The sequence below is a fragment of the Mustela lutreola genome, chromosome 8, assembly GCF_030435805.1.
Source record: "Mustela lutreola isolate mMusLut2 chromosome 8, mMusLut2.pri, whole genome shotgun sequence".
Lineage (NCBI taxonomy): Eukaryota > Metazoa > Chordata > Mammalia > Carnivora > Mustelidae > Mustela > Mustela lutreola.
In genome coordinates, this window is record NC_081297.1 from 146312875 (window position 1) to 146334538 (window position 21664).

The following is a 21664-nucleotide window of genomic DNA, read 5'->3' on the forward strand; positions in this document are numbered from 1 at the left end:
TTCTTTTTAGATTTTAAGTAATCTTGACACCCAACATGGGGCTCAAACTCACAGCCCCGAGATCAAGTGTCACACGCTCTGCTGACTGTGCCAGCACCAGGTGCCCCTCGTGTTATATTTCCATTAGACAGCACTGGTCTGGGATATAATCCAAATATACTCGAATATGAGGAACCAGAAAAATGTGACTCTTGCCTGTTAAGAGGAAAAATAAAAAATCAACACAACCCAACCCTGAGACAACCCAGATATTAGAATTATCATTCAAGGCCTTTAAAGCAGCTATTTTAACAATTCTTAATGAGTTAAAAAGAAATATGCTCAAAATTGAAGAAAAAACAGGAAATGTGAGCAGATGAATGGAAATTATAAAATAGAACCAAATGGGAATTCTAGAACTGAAAAACACTACATCTAATATTAAATATTCACTGAATGAGCTTAATGGCAGAACAGAGACCCAAAGAAGGAATCAATGAAATTGAAGACAGATCAATAGATAATATCCAATCTGAAAAACAGAAAGAAAAGATTGAAAAAACGAACAGATCCCCAGGGGCCTAAGGACAATATCAAAATGTCTCAGGGAGGATGAAATAAAATAAATATATAAAAATAATGGCTACAAATCTCAAATTCAGTAAAAAAGCAAATTAAAGGAAGAGAAATCCTTGAACCAGCACCATGGTATGCTCAAGAAAAAACAACAAAGAGGTCTACAAATATTTCTTTCTTAAATCAGTGAAAGAAAGGAGCGCGCCAGTCCCTGAGGTTGACCGGAATTCAGGAATACCTGAACTTCCCTGAGCTGTTCGTTTTCCTGACACGAAACGGCTGTGTTATAAAAGTAAGGAACCTGGGTTGGGTTGAGGCAGTCACCAAATTCTAGAAGGAAACAGACTTTTAAATACTATGAAATGCCAGACGGATTAAGAAGCAATGAATGAGTAAAAATATGCTGATTTCTGTGTCTGAGTGCATGCATGTGTGTGATGTGTGTGTGTACAAGTGTGTGCCCCCTACAGCTTCTAGGACAGAGGCCAAACTCTTTGAGATCGGCCTTTTCAAGACTGGACCCTTTATCCACCTGACACATATCCCCTTGCTTTAGGTACAAACTACCCAGTTCCCGCCGCCCTGATGCAGGCATTCAAGTGTCACTTGCACTATTACTCTCTCTGCCTTCAATGCCCTTCCATTCTTCCTTCATCCGGCTAATACCCACCCCTCGGTCAAAACTCGACTAAATACATCCCTTCGTCCCCCAAAGCCTTCCTGGACCACCACCCCATTTTTAGATAGCTCCCCATCGGCTAACGCCCACGCTTACCAACACTTCCAAACATGTCTCACTGGACCAGGACGCCCTCAGGGTCAGGCCCATGTCTGTATACGCTGCATTGGGCCCAGCATACAGTAGGTGCTCAATAACCACTGGCTACAAATGCCAAAATACTAAGTTCCAAAATAGAAGCCGACCAACTACTTTTATATAGAAGCCTTAAAAACGAAAGCAAGCAGCCATACCAGTACTCCACACAAAACAGGACCCACACTTATGCTGATCATCCCACATCTTCCAGAATTTCACTGAATTGTGAAAAATAAATAAAACTTTATCTGCTCACTTGGAACGGCCGAGGGGGAAAGCCAGAACGGATTTCACACTCCAGTAACTAACTCCAACTTGTCCATAGCTGGGTTTTTTTTTAGTGGGAGAAAGAGCAGGGGTGGGGCAGAGAGAGAGAGACAATCTCAAGCAGGCTCCCTGCTGAGCATAGCCCCCCCCCGGGGGGGGGCTCTATCCCAGGATCCTGAGATCATGACCTGAGCTGAAATCAAGAGTCAGACACTTAACCGACTGAGCCCCCCAGGCGCCCCCATAGCTGGGTTATTATTCTAAGTCGCTGTGCATACTGTACCTGAGCCAGGACATCCTGAAACTGCTCTCTAGTGAGAGGCATCAGGAAGGTTGTGATAATTCTTCTCAGTTCATTCTTTGACACCGTCATGCTGTGACTGGTGTCGAGCAGCTCAAAGGCTTTTTTCAACTCATCTCCTTTATCGGTGATTTTTTGAAACAAAATCCGTTTAACATCTAAGAAGGACAGTATTGGATTTGCAATAGCTGTGGCTATGAGAGAGATAGAGATGTTTGTTAGACGTGCTTAAGGCAAAGATCCCAAAAATCACTTCGCTGCAGACTAGAATCCAACAAACTTCCAAAACACTCTTCTACGGTACTTCGCGTCTAAGCATTGCACGACTTGTGATGGCAAGTCTGCAGTCATTTTTTACCTCTGAAATCTGGTCCATGTAAAATGAGAGTAATGATGGTAAAAAGGAAAAATAGAGCAAAGATAATCCTCCCTACACAGGACATGTGTCATGACTAGCAAGGAACATGGATTTTGGAATAAAATTCAGTTATGAACAATATCATTTCAAATAAATCTTTAAAATATCATATTCACTTTCTATCCCCTTGCCAATTTCTGAGGGGAAGATATGTAATTCTTAATCTGGATCATTTCCCTTTCTAAGACAAGGAAGAGATGAGAATGGCTAGCCCCTGAGAGGTAACGGGAGAATGTTAAAAGGCACCAAATAAGCTTCCAGAAGTTCTGCACCTCCTGGGAAGAAAAGCAGCTGAGTGGGGCCACGGTGCTGTAGGTCCCGGGGTCCCCGTGTCACCAGAGGAAAGCTGATACACCTCGGCCTCCCTCCCCTCTGTCTAAGACAAAAGAGCCATAGAAACAAGGAAACACAGTAACTACAAATCAACTCACGGTAAGGACCAGTTTCATAGGCAGGGATATGTGATTACTCCCTTTTGATATTTTATAACCTACCAGAGAAAGAGGAGGCTAAAAATACAGGTAGTTTGGTAAATCTCTTCTATTTATGAGATTGCAAAGGCTTGGTGACCACAGTTTATTTAGTAGCTCTGTCTTACGTAGTAAATTCTGGATGTGTATTAAATGTCTTCAACAGTTTCATCTTTTATAAACTCATTCACAAGCAGGAGCTAGGGAAGGATGATTGCAATTACTTCCTTTCAAATGAGAATTTCTTACCAAGGTATTGGACCTTTCAGGCATAAGCTGTCACCAATGTTTGTCTTCCCTGATGCTCACTGAGCCCCCCCCCCCCAGGTGCAGGGGATGCCTTTCGCTCACAAGGCCCACTGCATCCCCGGGGAGGGGCGTATATGACCAGAACACACTAGAGAAAAGACAGTGGCTGGTCTGGGGTGACAGACTGAAGGTCTCAGGAAAAGCTGCCTGGAAGGAAGAAGTGATACTTCAACTAGAACTTGGGTATTCCCGAGAATAAGACGGGTTGGAAGTGGGCGTGCTGGGGAAGACAGTCTGTCGAGGCAAAGCGGGGAAGGGAGATGCAGAGGAGGCATCAGCTTTGGCGATGAGACGGCAAAAGTCAGCAGGAGCCATATCCCTGGTGCTCCTGTCTAGCTTTGCACTCTGGCCATGGGACATCAAGGTGGGACTTCCATCAAGAGAATGACATCACCTAATTGTCATTCTTTTTTTTTTTTTTTAAGATTTTATTTATGCATTTGACAGGGAAAGAGCTCACAAGTAGGCAGGGAGGCAGGCAGAGAAAGAGGAAGGGAAGCAGGCTCCCCCGTGGAGCAGAGAGCCCAATGCGGGGCTCAATCCCAGGACCCCAGAATCATGACCCGAGCCAAAGGCAGAAGCTTTAACCCACTGAGCCACCCAGGCGCCCCCTAATCTTCACTCTTAAACTGCACTCTGATATCACATGTAGGAGGGACAGAAAGGGAAGGGCAGTGGCGGTAAGGCGACATGAACTGCAGCCTGCTCAAGTGTGTCTTAATGGATGTCTACACTACCGTGGTGGGCATGGAGGGTAAAGTAGGGGTGAATAAAACAGAAGTTGAAATAGACCAGGTAGAGTCCAGAGAACCTCCATTCCTCACATGCAGGGTGAGGTAGTGGAAGAAGATAAACCTCCTGTATGCGGTGTGAGCGGCTGGGTGGGTGGTGACACCCTTTGCTTAGAAAGGGAAGGCTGCAGGCCACAGCAGATGGCATTTTCCAAGATGACTGCCACAAGATCCCAAACACGGACTTTTCCTACAATGCCAGCCTAACACTCCTCCCATCTAAACGTGGGGCAATATTCCTTCCCCTTGAATCTGGGTGGGCCTGTAGCTAGGGCAGAATGATCCTATGTGATTTCCAAGATGAGGTCACAAAAGGCGCCACAGCTTGTGCCTCGTCCTTAAGAGATACTTAAGAGATCTTAAGATCTTAAGAGATCTCCATGCCTTGAGGAAGTCAAGAAGTCATGCAGAGCGGCCACAGGTAAGTGTCTGGCCAACACCCTAGATGAAGTTCCAGCCCCACAGAGGGAGCCAGCCTTCTGATGACTCCAGCCCCAGGGGTCGTTACCTGCTGCCTTCGTACCTCCCCCATGGAACCACCTAGAACACATACAAGCTGTCCCTGTGACCTGCTCACACTGCAGATCTGAGAGCAAAACACACGATTCCAAGCCTCTGTGTGTGGAGGAGTTCAGATACAGCAATTAATAGCAGGAACGGGAAAGAAACAAGTTTGTGGGAAAGTTCATGAATTCAGGCTGTGATCTCTAAGTAGGGCTGTCCATTTAGAAGGTGAATGTATAAATCTGGAGATCAGAAATGGGGGGCGCTGGAGGGGTAGGTGTGGAAACCAGCCACGTGGAAGCCATGGGGGACACATGCCACACTGGAAAAGAAGGGAGCCCCATGAAACACTGACTTTTAAGAACGCAGAATTCATTCATTCAAAAAATATTTACTGAGCTTCCATCTTATTTCAGCCACTGCTCTAGGCACTGAAGGACTAGAGTGAACAAGACAGGTGAGATCCGCCGTCACAAGCTTAGAATGTGCAGGGGAGAGGATCGACAAGCAGCAGATGACAAATAAATGAATAAAGGTGGTGGTAGCTATTATAGGACAGTAAGAAAGAACGGGGTAGAGAGAGGCGGGAGCTGTTTTAGGTGAAGTCAGGGACGTCCTCTCGAGGTGCTTGATGAGCTGAACCAAAATGATAGAATGAGCCAGCCAGACGGGAAGCTGGAGGGGACACAGCAACAGGTAAAGGGTCCCTGAGCCGCAATGAGCTTGATGTACCCAGAACAGCAAAATGCCAGGGTGGACAGAGCACATGTGTGTTGCGTGAGATGGAGGGCAGAAACTGCTGAGATCGGGACAGGTGACGCTTCCACGCTTGCACACGGACCGGGGTTTCCATGTGCAACAGGAAGGCTCTGGAGAGTTGAAGCACGGCAGTGATCGCCTCTAACATATACTGTGTTCACAAATCACTCGAGCTGCTAAATAGTCGATTCTAGAGGCGCAAGAAATGAGAACAGAGGCCCAGAGAGGAGGCAATTCCAAGGATCCAAGAAGACTTGACTGTGGCCTAAATCAGGGGGTAGCCCTGGGTGCGAGGTGTTGGGGAGCAGACAGATTAGGCAGTCTAGACCCAGAGCAGACGAGGTTTTGCTGACTGGCTGGCTCAGCAGGGGCAAGGCAGGAGGAAACCAAGGCTAACTGGGGGCTGGGCGGAAACACTACGTAGATGATGGTGCCATTTACTGAGACGGAGAACCCCAGGAATCAAGGGATCGGGTTGGCGGGCCCATGTCCGAGACGTCCAGCAGATGGCGCATCCAAGCAGGGAGGTCTGCTAGGCCACTGGAGATCTGATCTGGAGCTCAGGAGGCAAGTCCGAACGGGGCTCTCATTTTGGTTACCCATGGTTCGTAGGGATGTGGAAGCAGCAGCTCACCTGGGAGAGGGCCGATGCGGGGGAGAGGACTAAGCACACAGCTCGGGGAGAGGAGAGTCTGACATCCCCCACAAGACTCCCAGGGGTCCTGCCATGCTCCCCTCTCCATTCCTGACTGTCGCTGGGCTCCCAGAAGCTGCTGATCCATAGGGAGGAGCCGCCTGATTCCACATGGGCTGGGGAACAAGATTTCTCCCTCTGCTGACCCAGCCCAGAGCTGCTCCTCCTGCTTCCAGGGTTGTGGATGAGGGGCTGGGCGCTCCTGTCAAGTCCACCCGGAAATCTGTTTTCAGACTCCTCTGGTGTACTTTTAGTTGCCTTCCAAGAAGCCCCATCTTTGCAATCAATAACTCTACTTTAAATGTATCAGAAATACTGTTTGACACTCGGTGACATTTGAAGGAAAAACTTGTTCTTTCACGTGCCTAATGCACCTTCCCAGATTTTTTAAAATGAAAGCACTAACCGAACTTGCATAACCCGCTGGTGGGAGTAGAAACTGATAAAATCTTCCTGGAGGGCAATTTAACAAAATTGTCTACATCCGTTTAGAATATACAAAGTCACAACAGACTGTCACTCTCATCCTCAGGATGAGAACAAGTCGGATGAGCTAAACTATATAGTTTTCAAACCCACGGAGAGAACTGAGGGGCGCAAAGAACCTAAATTCCAGAGAGGACAAGGCGTTCCTCAGAGAGGAAGGACCCAGGACGCTTTTATCCTTGCAGAGTCAGAGGAAGTAAAGCACATCCATTCCAGACTGAGGGGAGGAAAAAAGAACATGCTGCTTGGTGACCACAGGTGAACAGGTGTGATGGGTTCGCAGGCCGGGGCCTCAATCACAGAGCGAGTCGGTGGCCGCCCTCTCGGGCCTTCCCGTGGGGGTTCAAGGGGCATACCAGAGCTGGGGGCGAGGCACAGAGCTGCGTGATGTGGCCCCAGGAGGGCAGGCCCATACGGGAGTGTAAGCTGTTCACCGAAGGCTAAGGATGGGCGGAGGGGAGGATGGAGCCGAGGCCCTCTAAGGACCCCGGGCGTTCCCAGAGCGCATCTCAGTGGCCCACTGTGGCCTCGGGGTAAGGCAGCAGGGCAAAGACAGGCCTCTGGAGGACAAAGAGAACCCCCCAGAAATCCTCCAAAACCAGCAGGGGGGCTGTAAAGAAGTAGAAAGTCCTGAAATCTCAGCCGGGCTCAGATGTCAAGACCTGCTGAAGAGAAGTATTAGAAACCAGGGGCAACCGCAACCACATCTGGACACAGCTCAGTCCGAGACGAGCCTGCGCCCGGCCAGCTCACAGGAAGCCAGAGAGAAGAGGCGCTCCCTTTCCTGGCCTGACCAGTCACTTCTCTTTCCACTGGGCTTCACACTAATATTTGCTGTTCAGTCTTTTTTAAAATTATAAGACAAATGAAATGAGAAAAGGTGACCTAATCAACAGCAGAAAACAGAAGATCAGGAGAGAGAACAGATGGAGAAATGATCAGGTATTTAAGGCAGGAACGGTAAACACATTCAAGAGATTACAGGAAAACTTGACAACACGCAGCGTGTAGGGGGGATTTCAGCAGAGAAAAGCAAACTGTTTTTGAAAGCCCACAGCAAGGCTAGAAATTAAAAATACAGTATCAGAAGCGAAAAGCTCATCTGATCTGCTTAACGACAGACTGTACGTGATAGGAGAAAAGCCTGGTGAATAGAAAGTCGGGTCAACCAAAATTCTTCATGTTTGAACATAAAGCAAAAAACATTTTAGGGGCTCTTGGGTGGCTCAGTGGGTTAAGCCTCTGCCTTCGGTTCAGGTCATGATCTCAGGGTCCTGGGATCAAGCCCCGCATTGGGCTCTCTGCTCAGCAGGGAGCCTGCTTCCCTTCCTCTCTCTCTGTCTGCCTCTCTGACTACTTGTGATCTCTCTGTCTCTGTCAAATAAATAAAATTTAAAAAAAATTTTTTTTAAGGAAACAGGGGGTCTCATATCTGTGGTTCACCCTGTGAGCCATGCTTACTTAATACGTGAGTTACACAAATATGTCACCTCCACGTACACGTGCGGGTATGAGAGAGAGACCCGCCGAACGCTTCCCACTGACCACCTCTGGGGGGACAGGTGGTGCTAGGAGACTTTTCATTTAAACAAGAAAAAATCATTCAGTATTGACAATTACCATCAGTAAGGATGGAAGGCAAATGACAAAGGGGAAAACAGACGCCGACGGCACGAGAAGGCAGATGACGGAGGAGTATCTTCCCTACAGAGTGAGCACCTATGAAGCCCTGGAAAGACCCACTGCAGGTGAACGGGCAAAGGATATCAGTGAGGCTGTTCACAAAAGACAGACGGGAAGTTGACACACCAGAGGAGCGTGGCTACCCTGACTGTCAAAGAAAGGCACATGGAATCACAACGGAATGTTGTCTTTGCATATCAAATGGACAAGATGTAACTGAGAATATTCTTAGAGACAAACATGTTCCAATGTTCCCCTGGGGCTGCCCAGGCACGAACTTCTGACGGGCAGTGTGGGGGAGCTCCTCGAGAGCCTCAGTGGCAACAGCTCTGACCCAGCAATCCTGCTTCACCCCGGACTTCTCTTTAGGTACAAAAGGGAAACTGAGATGTGTCCGAAGTCCAGTGTACACACAGACCTGCGGAATGGTGTTGGAAGCTGCTAGCCGGCCCCCACTGTCCATTCCCCCCTCCTCTTGTAGAACCAGAGACCCTGAAATCTGGGGAGACAGTCCGGCATCCCAAGGTCTGTATTTCCAGGCTCCCCGGTAGATGGCTGTGACCGCGTGATTCAAGCCTTGCCCGGTGAGGAAACACGGTGTCCAGTACAGACTTGACTGCAATGCCTGCCCCCATCACAGGGCGGAATTCAGTGTATCCTTGCCTGTGTCCCCTTTGAGGCCTCCTGGCACCACAGGGTATACGCCCACCGTTTTCACTTCGTGTGACAAACACACAACTAAAGTTCTTTATCCCACCTCTAGACTGTGAGCGCCTCCAGGGCAGGTCCTCTACTGGACCCATTTCTTTATCCTCAGTACCTGTGACAGTTCTTGTCACATATTGGGGCTCAGAAGATGGTCAGGAAAGGAGGAAGCGGGGGATGAAATGACATACACTTCACGGAAATAATTATCTTAAATTTTAGCGCTTTAAAATGGAGATATGCAAATGAGTTTAAAACTTACATCCACACCAAAACCTGTACGAAAATGCTTATTGAGGTTTCATTCATGGTTGCCAAAACATGAGAGCAACCAAAAACTCTCTATCAGAAGAGATAAGCGACCTGTGGTACATCCATATATGAGAATATCACTCAGAGATTAAAAAGTAGACAATCACACCATGAGAAGACAGGCAGGAGCCTTAACTGCACACCGCTAAGGGAAAGAAGCCCATCTGAAAAGGCTACATACTGCATGACTCTAGCTCTAGGACCTTCTGGAAGGGCAAACTATGGAGACAGTAAAAAGACAAGTGGTTGCCCAGACTAGGGGCAGGGAGGGATGGATAGGTGGAACACAGGGGATTTTTAGGGCAGTGAAATGATTCTGTGTGATACTGTAATGCTGGAAATGTGTCCGTAAATGTTTATCAGAACGCAGAGAAAGTGCAACACCAAGAACAGACTCTACCTTGGACGGCAGACTTGTGTTAATGACAATGGACGGATACTGGCTCATCTGCGGTGAGAACGGCACGTCACCAATAATGCAAGACGTTGACAATGAGGGACACTGGGGGTGGGGAGTGAGGAGTGTACAGGAACTCTCTGTTCCTTGGCTCCATCTCTCTGTAACCCTAAAACTGCTCAAAAAAAAATGTCTACTAATTAAGAAAAACTAAGTGAGGAGATCTAGTAGACAGCACAGTACTATGTCCACGGGTTTTGGAATCACGCTGTCTGGGCTCAAATCCTGACCCTGTCTCTTCAAAACTATGTAATTTTGGGGCAAGTTGTTTGATCACCCTCTGTCTCAGTTTCCCCATCAAGAACATAGGGACAATACCAGAATCTACTTTGTAGCTCTATCGCCTATGGTTAAATGAGAGGCGAAGCTTTTGTACAGAGCCTACTGTTGGTGGATTTTCTTCATGATACTCACCCGAAGAGAAAGGTCTAAGCATATTTTGGAAACCGTTCCTTGAATACACTCTACATGGTGAAGAGTGAGGTCTTAAATTCATGAACTTCCGTGTGTAAGGATACGAAATATGCCAATCTGTTACATTTGCCATTTTGTGCATTAAATCCCTGTGACATAAAAGAGAACAGATTACATTATCTTCAAGCACACATTAGGAAGGTGGCCGACCTCCTATCTATTCCCTTTCTGAAAGGACAGCCAGAGGCTCTCAATGTTCTTCTTGCCAATGTTCAAAAAAAACTCTTCCAAAAATAAACACAAAATCGTGATTTTATACCTGTTTTTAGCAGATCCAATAGTTTTCAAAGATGGGAAAATAAGGAAGTTCTCAGATAGGAAAATTCATCAGCATTTTGACTACCACTGACTCGTTTCTTCAGTGGGCAGTGAGGGTGGAAGGTTTGGATTCTCCACGCTCTCACTGCATACCCAGCACCGTCAGAGGCAGAGCAGCAGACAACAGCACCAAAAATGGCGCAGTAAGAACCTCTGGAAATCCTCTCCTCCGTGAAAGTTGTAAGAAAACAGGCAAAAATGGTCAGAACCAACTTTCTCAGAACTCTGGAAATTAACCAAAGGTTTGAAATAATCTAGGGATCCCTTAGTCAAGAAATATGGCAGAACCTGAGTACACACATCAAGTTCTGTGGCATTTCAACTCCCCTGTCCCCCTGACCTGGCCCCTAAATCAGGAGTGGCCTTGAAACCAAAAGCCTGCAATTCCAGTAAAAACCTAGCAGCCTGCCCATTACTGGAAAGGGCAGAATAGGGCTGGAGCTCCTTCAAGCCCCATTACCAGAAACTATTGAAAGGCATTTGTTGAAAAAAAAAAAAAATCAGACATGACTATTGTCTAAATTTCTAGCTGCTGGGGCACCTGGGTGGCTCAGTTGGTTGAGCCTCTGCCTTCAGCTCAGGTCATGGTCCCAGGGTCCTGGGATTGAGCCCCACATCAGGCTCCCTGCTCAGAGGGAAGCCTGCTTCTCCCTCTTCCACTCTCCCTGCTTGGGTTCCCTCCCTCGCTGTGTCTCTCACTATCAAATAAATGAATCTTAAAACAAAACAAAACAAAACCTTCTAGCTGCCTGAGACACAAGATAATAGATGGAGCAAATAACAGACTAACCAAAAACCTTAAAGGGCAATCTGGGGAATGAGATGTCCACAGGGGCTCTGAGAAGCTCCCACATATTCTTTAGAATCTAGAAAGCCACTAACATGCGGAGGGCAGTGAGAGTGCTCAGGAAGAACTGAGCAGCCCTATAGTCTCACCTATGGTTTACCTTGAGGCTCTGCACAAGCAGGAAGTGAAGCCAAAGAAAGAGTTTTAAACTCCCTGGCAGAGGACTGAAGAAAGTGCCAGCACCCACCAACAGCCCCTCAGCAAAGCCTGGAAGATGACTGTTTGCAGCCATTTAAGGAAATCTCTGTCCAGCCATGAGCTTACCACTCAATTAACCAGTCAGACACTTCAGTGGTTGTCCACCATAAAATATACAGACTTCACAAAGTTAGTTTAGAAAGGTCAGTAAACAAAACCCAAAACATGAAAAGTGGAACGAATATGATTTGAAAAATTACCATGTTATTTAAAGTGTCTAGTTTCCAACAAAGAATTTCTGAGACTTGCAAAAAAAAAGGGGGGGGGGGGAGAGAAAGAAAGAAAGGCCCATACATTCTTATCTTTAGGAACCATAAAAGCAAGAAAAGAGTGGGGTGAAATATCTAAAGTATAGAAAGAAAAAAATGCACCAATCTAGAATTCTATATCCAACAAAATTTTCCTTCAAAAGTTAAAGACAAATAAATACTTCCTTAGACAAACAAAAACTGAGGAAATGTGACACCAGCAGGCCTGTTTTTTTAAAAAAAAAAATTTAAATTCTTCAGAAAGAAGGAAGAACTGGGGTGCCCAGTGGGTTAAACCTCTGCCTTCTGCTCAGGTCATGATTTCAGAGTGCTGGGATCGAGTTCCGCATTGGGCTCTCTGTTCAGCGGGGAGCCTGCTTCCCCCTCTCTCTCTGCCTGCCTCTCTGCCTACTTGTGATCTCTCTCTGTAAAATAAATAAATAAAATAAAATCTTAAAAAAAAAAAGAAAGAAAAGGAAGAATGATATGTCAGAAATGCAAATTTACATAAAGAAAACTATTAGAGAAAGAATAAATAAGGTAACATAAACACATGCACACCTGATAACAGAGACCCAATCTACATGAAGCAAAAAACAATAAAACTTATTGAGAAACAAACACTTGAGCAATAACATCTGAAGATGTCAAAGCCTACTCTTTAAAGTGGATAGAACAACTATTCAGAAAAACAAGGAAACAGAGGACCTGAACAACATCATAAACCAATTAGACTTAACCAGCACCCACCCAGCAATGGTAGAATATACATTCTTCTAAAGTGCGCATGGACTATTCTTTAGGATAAATCATGTGTTAAGACATAAAGTAAGTCCTGATAAATTTTAAAATATTGAAATAATCAAAGTATGTTCTCTAGCCACACTAGAATGAAATTAGAAATCCATCACAGAAAGAAATTGAGTAATTCACAAACATATTGAAATTAAATAGCATACTCTTAACTAACCCAAAGGATCAAAGAGGGGGAAATCACAACTGAAATTAGCAAATACTTTTGGGTGGATAGAAACAAAGGCACACATGCCAAAAATTAGGGAATGTAGTGCTTGGAGGGGAATTTATAGCTGTAAATACCTATAGTGTTTTTAAAAGGAAGAAAACCTCAAGGTAATAACTTAATCTCCTTCCCTAAGAAACTAGGAAAATAAGAGTAAACTAATCCCATATAAACAGAATAAAGGAAATAATAAAGATCAGAACAGAAATAAATCAAATTGAGAAAACCAACAAAATGAAAAGGTAGTTCTTTGAAAAGATCGGCAAACTGATACATTTTTACCTAGACTCTCCAATAAAAAAGTGAGAAAGACTCAATGTACGAAAATCAGTAATGAAAGAAAGAATATTACTACTGATCTCACAAAACAAAAGGGATAAGGGAATACTATGAACAATTACATGCCCACCAATCAGCTAGTCTACACCAACTAGAAAAATTCTTAGAAAGCTACAAGCTATTGAAACTGACTGAAGAAGAAACTGAAAATCTGAGTAGACCTACACCAAGTAAAGAGATTAAACTAGAAGTCAAAAACTTTCACAAAAAAAAAAAAAAAAAAAAAAAAAAAAAAAGCCCAGGACCAGATGGGCTCACTGGTTAAGTTCTACCAAACATTTAAAGAAGAATAAGTAAAAACCAACCAATCCTTCACAAACTCTTCCAAAAAAGAGTAAGAGGGAACACTTCCTAGCACATTCTATGAGGCCAGTATTACCAAATCCAGACAGAGACATCAGAAAAAAAGAAAGTTAAAGACTAATATTCCTTAGGAATATAGGAAAAATCTTCAACAGTATACTTGCAAATGGAATCCAACACCATGTAAAAAAATTAGATGTCATGGCCAGGTAAGATTATCCCAGGAACTCAAGGGTGGTTGAACATATAAAAACCAATCACTATAATACACCACATTAAGACAATCAAGAGAAAACATGACCATCTCGATAGATGTAGAACAAGCACTTCACAAAAACTTATACTGTTTCATGATAAACACATTCAATAATCTAGGAATAGGAGGGAACTTCCTTGACCCAACAAAAAGCACCAGTGAAAAAGCAACAGTCAGTATCACACGGAAGGGTAGAAGAACAAAAGCAGTGAGCCTTCCCCTTAAAATGAGGGGGAACAGGATGCCTGTTCTCACCACTTCATTCGACATTGTACTGAAGGTTCTAGCTGAGCAATTAGGTAAGAAAAGGAAATAAAAGGTATCCAGCTCTAGCTCTACAAGGAAGTTTTAGTGAAGAATTTTCTCCTAGTAGACTTCAGGGTTAAATGTAAGTGCGTAATTACTTAATATTCAAAAACAGATGGACGTGCATGGCACTATATCAGCATAAAGAATCAAACTAGCTCTAAAGCCCTAGATTTTAAGAATTTAAGTTTACAGAGTTCAAGAAATGAATCAGAATTTTTTCTTTAATGTGTAAGAAATACACACCAGCTGGTGCTCTGGTCTACCTCTCTTTGGGCAGTCCCTGATTGCCTGGCATGTTATTGGTCTAGACCTGTCTCATTTGTACAGGTCTCTGTGGGCAGGGACCATACCAGGGCTGAAGCCATGTGAGGGTCAGCAGAGTCCCACATACATCTTCCTTCAACTGGATTAAGTTTAACTGAACCCTAGGATCACAGCACGGGTGAATTTCTAGAAGAACACGGCTTGGTATGTGTTCATATAGTCAAAATACATTTACTGAACTTCCTTCTAGAAGTCTGGGGGTCAATGAACAAAACTGGCAAAATCATGGGCTTTATGGGCCTTATATTCTAGTACTGGAGGACAAACAGTAATTAAGTAAATGACACCTGTGAACAAGTACTGTGAAGATAAATGGAGCTGGGGAAGAGAACAGATAACACTGAGCACAGATCAGAGACCAGGAAGGGGAAAATGCCATTAAGAGGACAAAGAAGCAAGAGGAAGCCAGACAGAGGACCCGAGTGGGCTCCTGTGACAATGAGTCTCTCTCTGAGGGTGATATGTGAAGCCTCTGGAGGGTTACACGCGGAGAAGAGTTGCGTGCAGGGTAATGATCTGCCTTTGCATTTGAAGGATTCCTCTGGCTATATATCAAGAATAGACTTAAAGGGGCAGGGGAGGAAAGAGGGGACCAAATGCACCGAAATTATGCGTGCAGGAGAAGATGGTGGCCTGGACCAAGATGGTTTCGGTGAAAGTGTTGGAAAAGTCAGACTGAAGGCAGGGTCAGTTGGATTTTCTTAAGGTTTGATCTGGCACGCAGGAGAAAGGTTGGAAGGAGTAGTCATTAACTGAGATGAGAAAGACCCAAGCAGGACAGGTGTGGAGGGGAAGATCAAGGGTTCCATTCTGCACGTGTTAAGTTGGAGACATCTGTTAACCTCCCCGGGGGATACTGAATAAGCAGTTGGGTATATGAGCCTTTGTTCCGGGGAAGAGACCAGCACTGAAGATGCAAGTGTGGGGACGGTCCGCATACAATGGATATAAGGCACGATGGGGTCAGCCCCCTGAGAAAGCAGGTGTAAAAAGACAAAACATGCCAGAGCCGAGCTTTGGGGGTACTCCAACCTTCAGAGTCCAGGGAGATGAGGAGGAACTAGCAAAAAACGAAAAAGAGCGGCCAGTGAGAACGGAGCAAATCAGGAGACTGGAGTGTCCCAGAAACCGAGTGAGGAACAGGTTTCAAGAGGGGGAGATGGTGTCAAACGCCACAGTGATCAGCAGGGAAGATAAGGACCAAGAATCATGTGGATTAAGCCCCATGGGTGGTACCTACAACCCCAAGACACGCCATACTGGGGGAACTGGGCAGTTGTGGGGGAGCCTAAGTGAGTCACAAGTAAACTCAGAGGGAAAGAAGCCCAGCTGTAAAGCAGAGAAACGACGTGGTGCCTGGGGTGGGCGGGAGGGTCAAGGAAGAATGTCTTTAAATCAGGAGAATGGGGGCTCCCGAGTGGATACTCCCAGTAGCGATTCTCTGTAGGCAAAAAATAATAAAGCAGGACGGAAAGGAGAAGCTGCCAGTTCCATGGGTTCACCAGCGGAGACAGGATCTCATCTCCTGGATCAGCCTTTTTTAGGAGCACAGTTGGTCCGTGGCTCATGACAAAGGAGAAGGCAGAGGACACAGACACGGTGACAAGCAGGTAGGGTAGGGTGTTCCCTGAGGCTCGCGTCTGTTTCCTCCATGAAACAGGATGTCGGGCCATCAGCAGCGAGTGAGGACAGGAGAGGCGTCTAGGATTCGGGAGAGGACGAAGTGAGAAGCCATCCAGAAGAGAAGGCCGGGGAGGATGGGAGGAGGAGGAGGACCACCAGGAGGACCACCAGGAGGACCACATCTGAGCTCCGTGGGCAGGAACTCAAGGGCCAGGCCCCGGAGAGGCAGAGCCTTGGATGTAACTGGGGGCAGGGCTTTGGAAAAGTGAGTGGGATCCAGGAAGGGGCGAGCATGTGCTGGAAGAAGGGACACCACGTGCACATCTTGCTCTGAGTGGAGCCCCACAGGTGATGGGAAGTCCCAGTATCACCGGACAGGCCGGAGCAAGAGAAGAGACCAGAAACTCAGGCTCATGAAGAATTTCAAGAACAAAAAAAAAGACATTAATTCAATGAGCCCTTACTGGGGACTAACTCAGAGCCAGGGAATATGCTTCAGATTTAGGAAAACCCAGCACCAAAGCCTCTTCAGAGCCAAGCACGTACTGGGCTTCCCATGGTGCCGGTGAGACCAGAGCCAGGTCTGGGAGGAGAGCTCGTCCCACGGGTCAAGTTCATCCAGTCACCATGACCAAGGTCTTCCTGTTGCTTTTGACACAACCCCTAACAAGCACCTTGCAGGACGTGGCTCTGGCTCCCCGAGCTGCGGGGCTGGTGAGGAACGCTCGTCCCCCAGCCTCACCCCTGCTCTGCAAGCCCGCGGGGACGCCCCGCTGTAACTGCATTCCTGGTTGCAGTGATTGCTGATGCAAATAACCACTTGCTTTATTTTATCCATAAATTCCCTTCCTAATAACAATAAGGCACGCCAGGGCTTTGGCCTCGTGCCTTATTACACCACCTGAGGAGTGAGATAATCACCCAGAAATGTACTGCCTGTTGTGCATTTTATTACTTGAATACAAAGCGGTTCAATTCAAGAAACACTTAGTTGAAGACAGCATAAAAAAAAAATAATCATATGAAAAGTAATTCTTCCTAATGCTACTGAGCACGCTGCAGGGAATAATCCTCTTCCAGCGGGAGGACGGTCTGGATGACCTGGTGGGTCTCCTCCAGTTCCAGACCGCCAGACCCAGGTAGGTCTGACAACACGAACAGACCTCAGCAGTCATGGGATGAAATCTTTCCAAGCAACTATCCTCGGGCGGCCCGCTCATTCTTCGGCAAACTCGGCAGGCCCCGTGCAGACGCAGGTGGAGGGAAAGAAGGAGAAGTATGAACCCCCCGACTTCCAGCAGCTCACCGTCTGAACTCGGACTTTTCGGAGAACGCCACGTTTTTCAGGCACAGGTGAAGATATCCCCACTGCATGGACAAGGACTCTGAGGTAGCGGGTAGGAATGCAGGGACTTCCTGTCCTCGAGTGGCTGAGAACCTGGACTAAATCACTCTCTCTCCGGGGTTCGGGAATTTTCCCAAGAGATGCCGTCCTCAGGTCACCTCAACGGGGAAAGAGCTAGTCCATCTGTAGATTCCTCAGGAAGATATAACATGAGTTTTTTTAAATTATTACTGGTTTTTTATTTTGAAATGTATTTCCTTTGCACCTTTAAAAAAATAGTTTTGAAAGGCGGTTGAAGCAGACACACAGACACGTATGTAGCTTTAAAGAGTGGTTCTCAAAATGTGGTCCCTTGGGGCACCTGGGTGGCTCAGTGGGTTAAAGCCTCTGCCTTTGTCTCAGGTCATAATTCCAGGGTCCTGGTATTGAGCCCCATATCTGGCTCTCTGCTCAGCAGGGAGCCTGCTTCCTCCTCTCTCTCTGTCTGCCTCTCTGCCTACTTGTGATATCTGTCAAATAAACAAATAAAATCTTAAAAAAAAAAAATGTGGTCCCTTAACCAGCAGTATCAGCATCCCCTAGAACCTTTCCAGAAATGCATTTTCTCAGGTCCCACCCAGCCCAGCCAGTCAGAAACTCTGGGAGTGGTGGCCCGGCCATGTGTGCCTTAACAGGCTGAGGCCAGTGCTTAGGGGACCCTGAAGTTGATGTATGAGTCTACAGATTTAGAAGGAGGCTCTGTAAAGTCTCCTGCTCAATATCAAAATGAAGTAAAAGATCACAAATGTTAAACTGAAGTGATTCTAGTAGATTTGCCTAGCTATAACTGAGCAGCTATCTTGCAAACCCTCCGTTAAACATCAAACTTGTAGCGACCTTTCGGGTCAGATACCATTACCCATATTTTTAGAGGTGGGGAAATTAAACTGGAGAGGAAATAAAAGAAAAGAGATAAATAAGAGCCAAATTCACTCATGAAGCCCAGACTTGAGCTCTGCTGATTTTAATGCTAGGCTTTTTGCCCAGTTGTGCCAGGGGTGTGTATGTGCGAGCACGTGCCCGCGCGTGTGCATGCATGTGTGTGCGTGTACTTGCACAGATGCATGAGTGACTTGTGTGCCTTCTCACAAAAACAAATATATGAGAACAATGAAGTTTGCATATATTGATAGAATAATATGAAAACCCTGTCAATATTCTAGAAGGGACACCTTGCGTTTGCCAGTCTAACACTTCTGCAACCTACTCAAAAGAACATGTAGAAAATTAAAAGCAAATCATCTCCATAATAATCTAATCATATATTAGGATTCCGGGGCTTGTGCCACCTCCCCCATCTCAGCCTCATATTCCCCTCAATATTCTAGACTCTGCTGGCAACCCCTCGTCTACTGTTCTAAACATAGGGATTTTAAGAATGCAAGCTGATTTAGAAATATATTCCAAATGATAGGGTATCGTAAAAAACAATTTAGCCAGTCAACTGAATTCAATTTAGCAGAAAAATCTGTGGTTAAAAAGTGACCTGCCTCTAGGGCCTGCAGCCCCACGAGTCTGAGCCACAGACATCCTCCACCAAGGGCCCCCCACTCACGCTGTCCCCACAGCCCCACACGGCTCTCACCTTCCTCCCGGACCTCACTTTAACCAGTACCTTCTCCTGCAGCATAAATTCCAAGCCTAAGCCCCCAACACACACACGCTACAAGACAGACCCCCACACACTCAGAAATCAAATTCGAAATTTAACACAAACCTCTCAACATTAATATGCTTTAACGGAGTAGTATAAATAATGATTATAAATATATTGAAACAGAAAAACGTGTTTAGGACAATGTTAAGAGAAAAAGCTCTGTGGGGTAGACACTATGAACACAGTAATAAAGAAATGTGTTTTCCCGTGTGAACAGGGTCCACAACATGGGACGAAAATAGCTACGTGGCGTGGGGGGGGGGGCAGCGATCTCTTTTATTTTAAATGCTCTTTGATAAACATCTCGTGGCATGTTGGAAAGAACATGCCTATGGGGCCCCCAGGCAGCCATGGCCTAGCTCAGCTCCTGCTTCCTCAGGCTCCCCTCTTGGCCTCTTACGGCCCAGGGCCTCTCTCCCCAGCGAACTCCTGTCACCCACAGACCTGGGTATGACCGTCACCTCCTCGGAGAGGTCTCCCCGATCACCCTGTCTGTGTGCTCCTGTGCGGCCTCTCATCACCGCTGGTCCTTCCCTGGCACCGCTCTCCCACGGCTGGAAGCCCCAGTCAAGTGTGGGGAATGACAACGCGGACTACAGGCTCCGTGACATAAAATGGGGCTTTTACGCCTCTGCGCCCCCAGCCCCAGAGTACCCGGAAGGTAACTGGAAATATTTCTCAAATTAATGCATGAAGGATGTTCTCAGCCCTGTCACGCAACAGCATTCTCCTCCCAACACACACACTCACACGCACACACGCACACTCGTCCCTCTACTTCTGGACCCGTTTAGGGTCATCTTCCTCCTTTCCTGCCTCCCAGGGCCTAAGTTTCAGCATCACCCCTGATTCCTCACTCTCAGCCCCCCCCCACCCCCGAGAACCAGTGACCGTGGCCCAAAAGCTCTCAATCGACACCTAAGGCCCTTGTAATTGTCTTCCCCTGAGATGATTAGCGTCACGATACCAGGAGCTACATCCGATCACGGTGGTCCAAAAACTAAGGAAGGTCAAGTTTAACTGAACTGAGTGTTGTGGTTTTGGGATAACTTCTCTCAGTGGGAGCACAGATCCTGGAGGAAAAGCTTACACCATGTTGTTGGCGACGTGCTTTCCCAATCCCAGACACAAACACCTAATGTCAGGAAGTGTCACAGAAATTCGCTCTTACCTAATGACCATTCTCAGACACCCCCACGCCTAACACGATGGCAGACACGGCAACAGGCGACAACCAAGTTGTGTCAGAACTGACCGCACGTCGGCTGTCAGACAGCTGTTCCCATCTCAGAAACCGTTTCCCTGGCAGCCTTTTAAAATGTAGGAGCTGGAAACCATTACGCGCTCTCCTCCAGCTCCTGTGAGCAGACAAGGAGCGTTTAACACATCCTATTTATAGTGTAGACGCGGAGCAAGTCCTAGGATGCTGGCAAGGGAGAGTCGCGATGCTTTCCCCTCCGGAGTTCAGCGAAAGTTTTGACGCTGCTGCCACCTATCGGGCGAACGGAGCATATGCGGCCACGGACAAACCCGGCTTGCGGTCCCCCCGCAGGGGAGCCCGCTTCCATGGCCCCAGACTTGTTGAGTCTCTGTCATCACGTAGAGCCCCGAATTAAGGACATTCAGCTTTAAGATGTATACGCTGATGCTTGTGAATACGATAAATGTGTAAGTTCTGAGACCATTTTGGCTCCCAAATCAGCATTTAGTATGCACCTTTTGCATGAATGACACAAACGGGGTGGGAGCGATCCCAGGATCATGATCAGCCTGTAAAGCACTTTCTCTCCAGGGAGGTCATACACCCAGCCCTGTAGGGCGCACTCGCCCCCTTTGACCCCACCAGTGGACACCGTACACTCCCTTCGGTCCCGCTGGTGGACACCGGCATTCAGGAGACAGAGGCAGCTCACCTGGCCTTGGTGCTGCAGGATTTTGTGCTGTTGACTGTGGCTTCATGCATTTTGGTGCTACTTCGTTTCATTTCCTTCAAAATTAATGACTTCTGAATTTGTGGATTCTGAAAAATAAGAGAGCAATGAGTGAGCACAGATTGGCAGGCAGATTTTCTTATTTACCTTAGCAGGCTGCAAGAATGGAGCCCGCGGCTCTGCAGAATAATCAACGGGTTTTGCAAGCTCCTGCAGAATTTCATCAAACGCCTGAGGCAGGGGCGCCCGGGGGGCTCAGTGAAGCGGCTGCCTTCAGCTCAGGTCAGGATCTCAGGGTCCTGGGATCGAGCCCCGCATCGGGCTCCCTACTGAGCAGGAAGGAGAGAGAAGATGGTTCTCCCCTCCCTCTGCTGCTCTCCCTGCGAGCGCTCTCTCTGTCAAATAAATAAAATCTTAAAACACAACCTCAGGCAGGTCCTCTACATGAATTCATACTAAATTGTAGGTTTCCCAGGGGAGTGAACTTACGTCAGCACAGTATGACCACCACTCATCTGCCCATATCACACACACACAAATACACAATATCACACATGTAAGCCTACTGTGGTCCCCCTCTAGTTTCCTCACATCAGCCAGAATAATTACTTTAAAATACTGATGTCCTCATGTTACTTCCTTGCTTTAAAAACTCCCAACTGCTTCCTATTGCCCTGAGAATTAAAACCAAAGTCATTTACGGTTGCCGTGAGCCTGTGCAGGACTCCGTGCTCCTCCTGCTGTCTTCCTCTCCCAGTTCCCTGAGCCTCAGCCACAGTGACCCTTGGTCGTCCCTCTGATGTGGCCTTCCTACGTGGAAGCTCTGTTTTTGAGTGCGGTAGCACCCCCCCCCCCAACACCCTGTCCCCAGACCACTCATCCTTCTCTCGGGCCTGCCTAATGC

At 46.7% G+C, this 21664-nt stretch overlaps 1 protein-coding gene across 6 annotated transcripts in view; it reads right to left on the minus strand.

Moving 5' to 3' along the window:
- The window catches only part of EFCAB6 (EF-hand calcium binding domain 6), a 219775-nt gene that overhangs the window by 192014 nt on the left and 6097 nt on the right, over positions 1-21664 (minus strand). For 3 of the 6 annotated variants that reach the window (XM_059187199.1, XM_059187200.1, XM_059187203.1), the window contains exons 3-5: positions 20743-20849; positions 9943-10091; positions 1923-2134 (exon numbers count right to left, since the gene is read on the minus strand). In XM_059187199.1, the coding sequence (XP_059043182.1) occupies positions 1923-2134; positions 9943-10091; positions 20743-20813 (432 nt within the window). In that variant the 5' untranslated portion in view covers positions 20814-20849. The remainder of the gene's footprint in view (positions 1-1922; positions 2135-9942; positions 10092-20742; positions 20850-21664) is intronic. The other 3 variants (XM_059187204.1, XM_059187201.1, XM_059187202.1) reach the window with 1 other exon arrangement.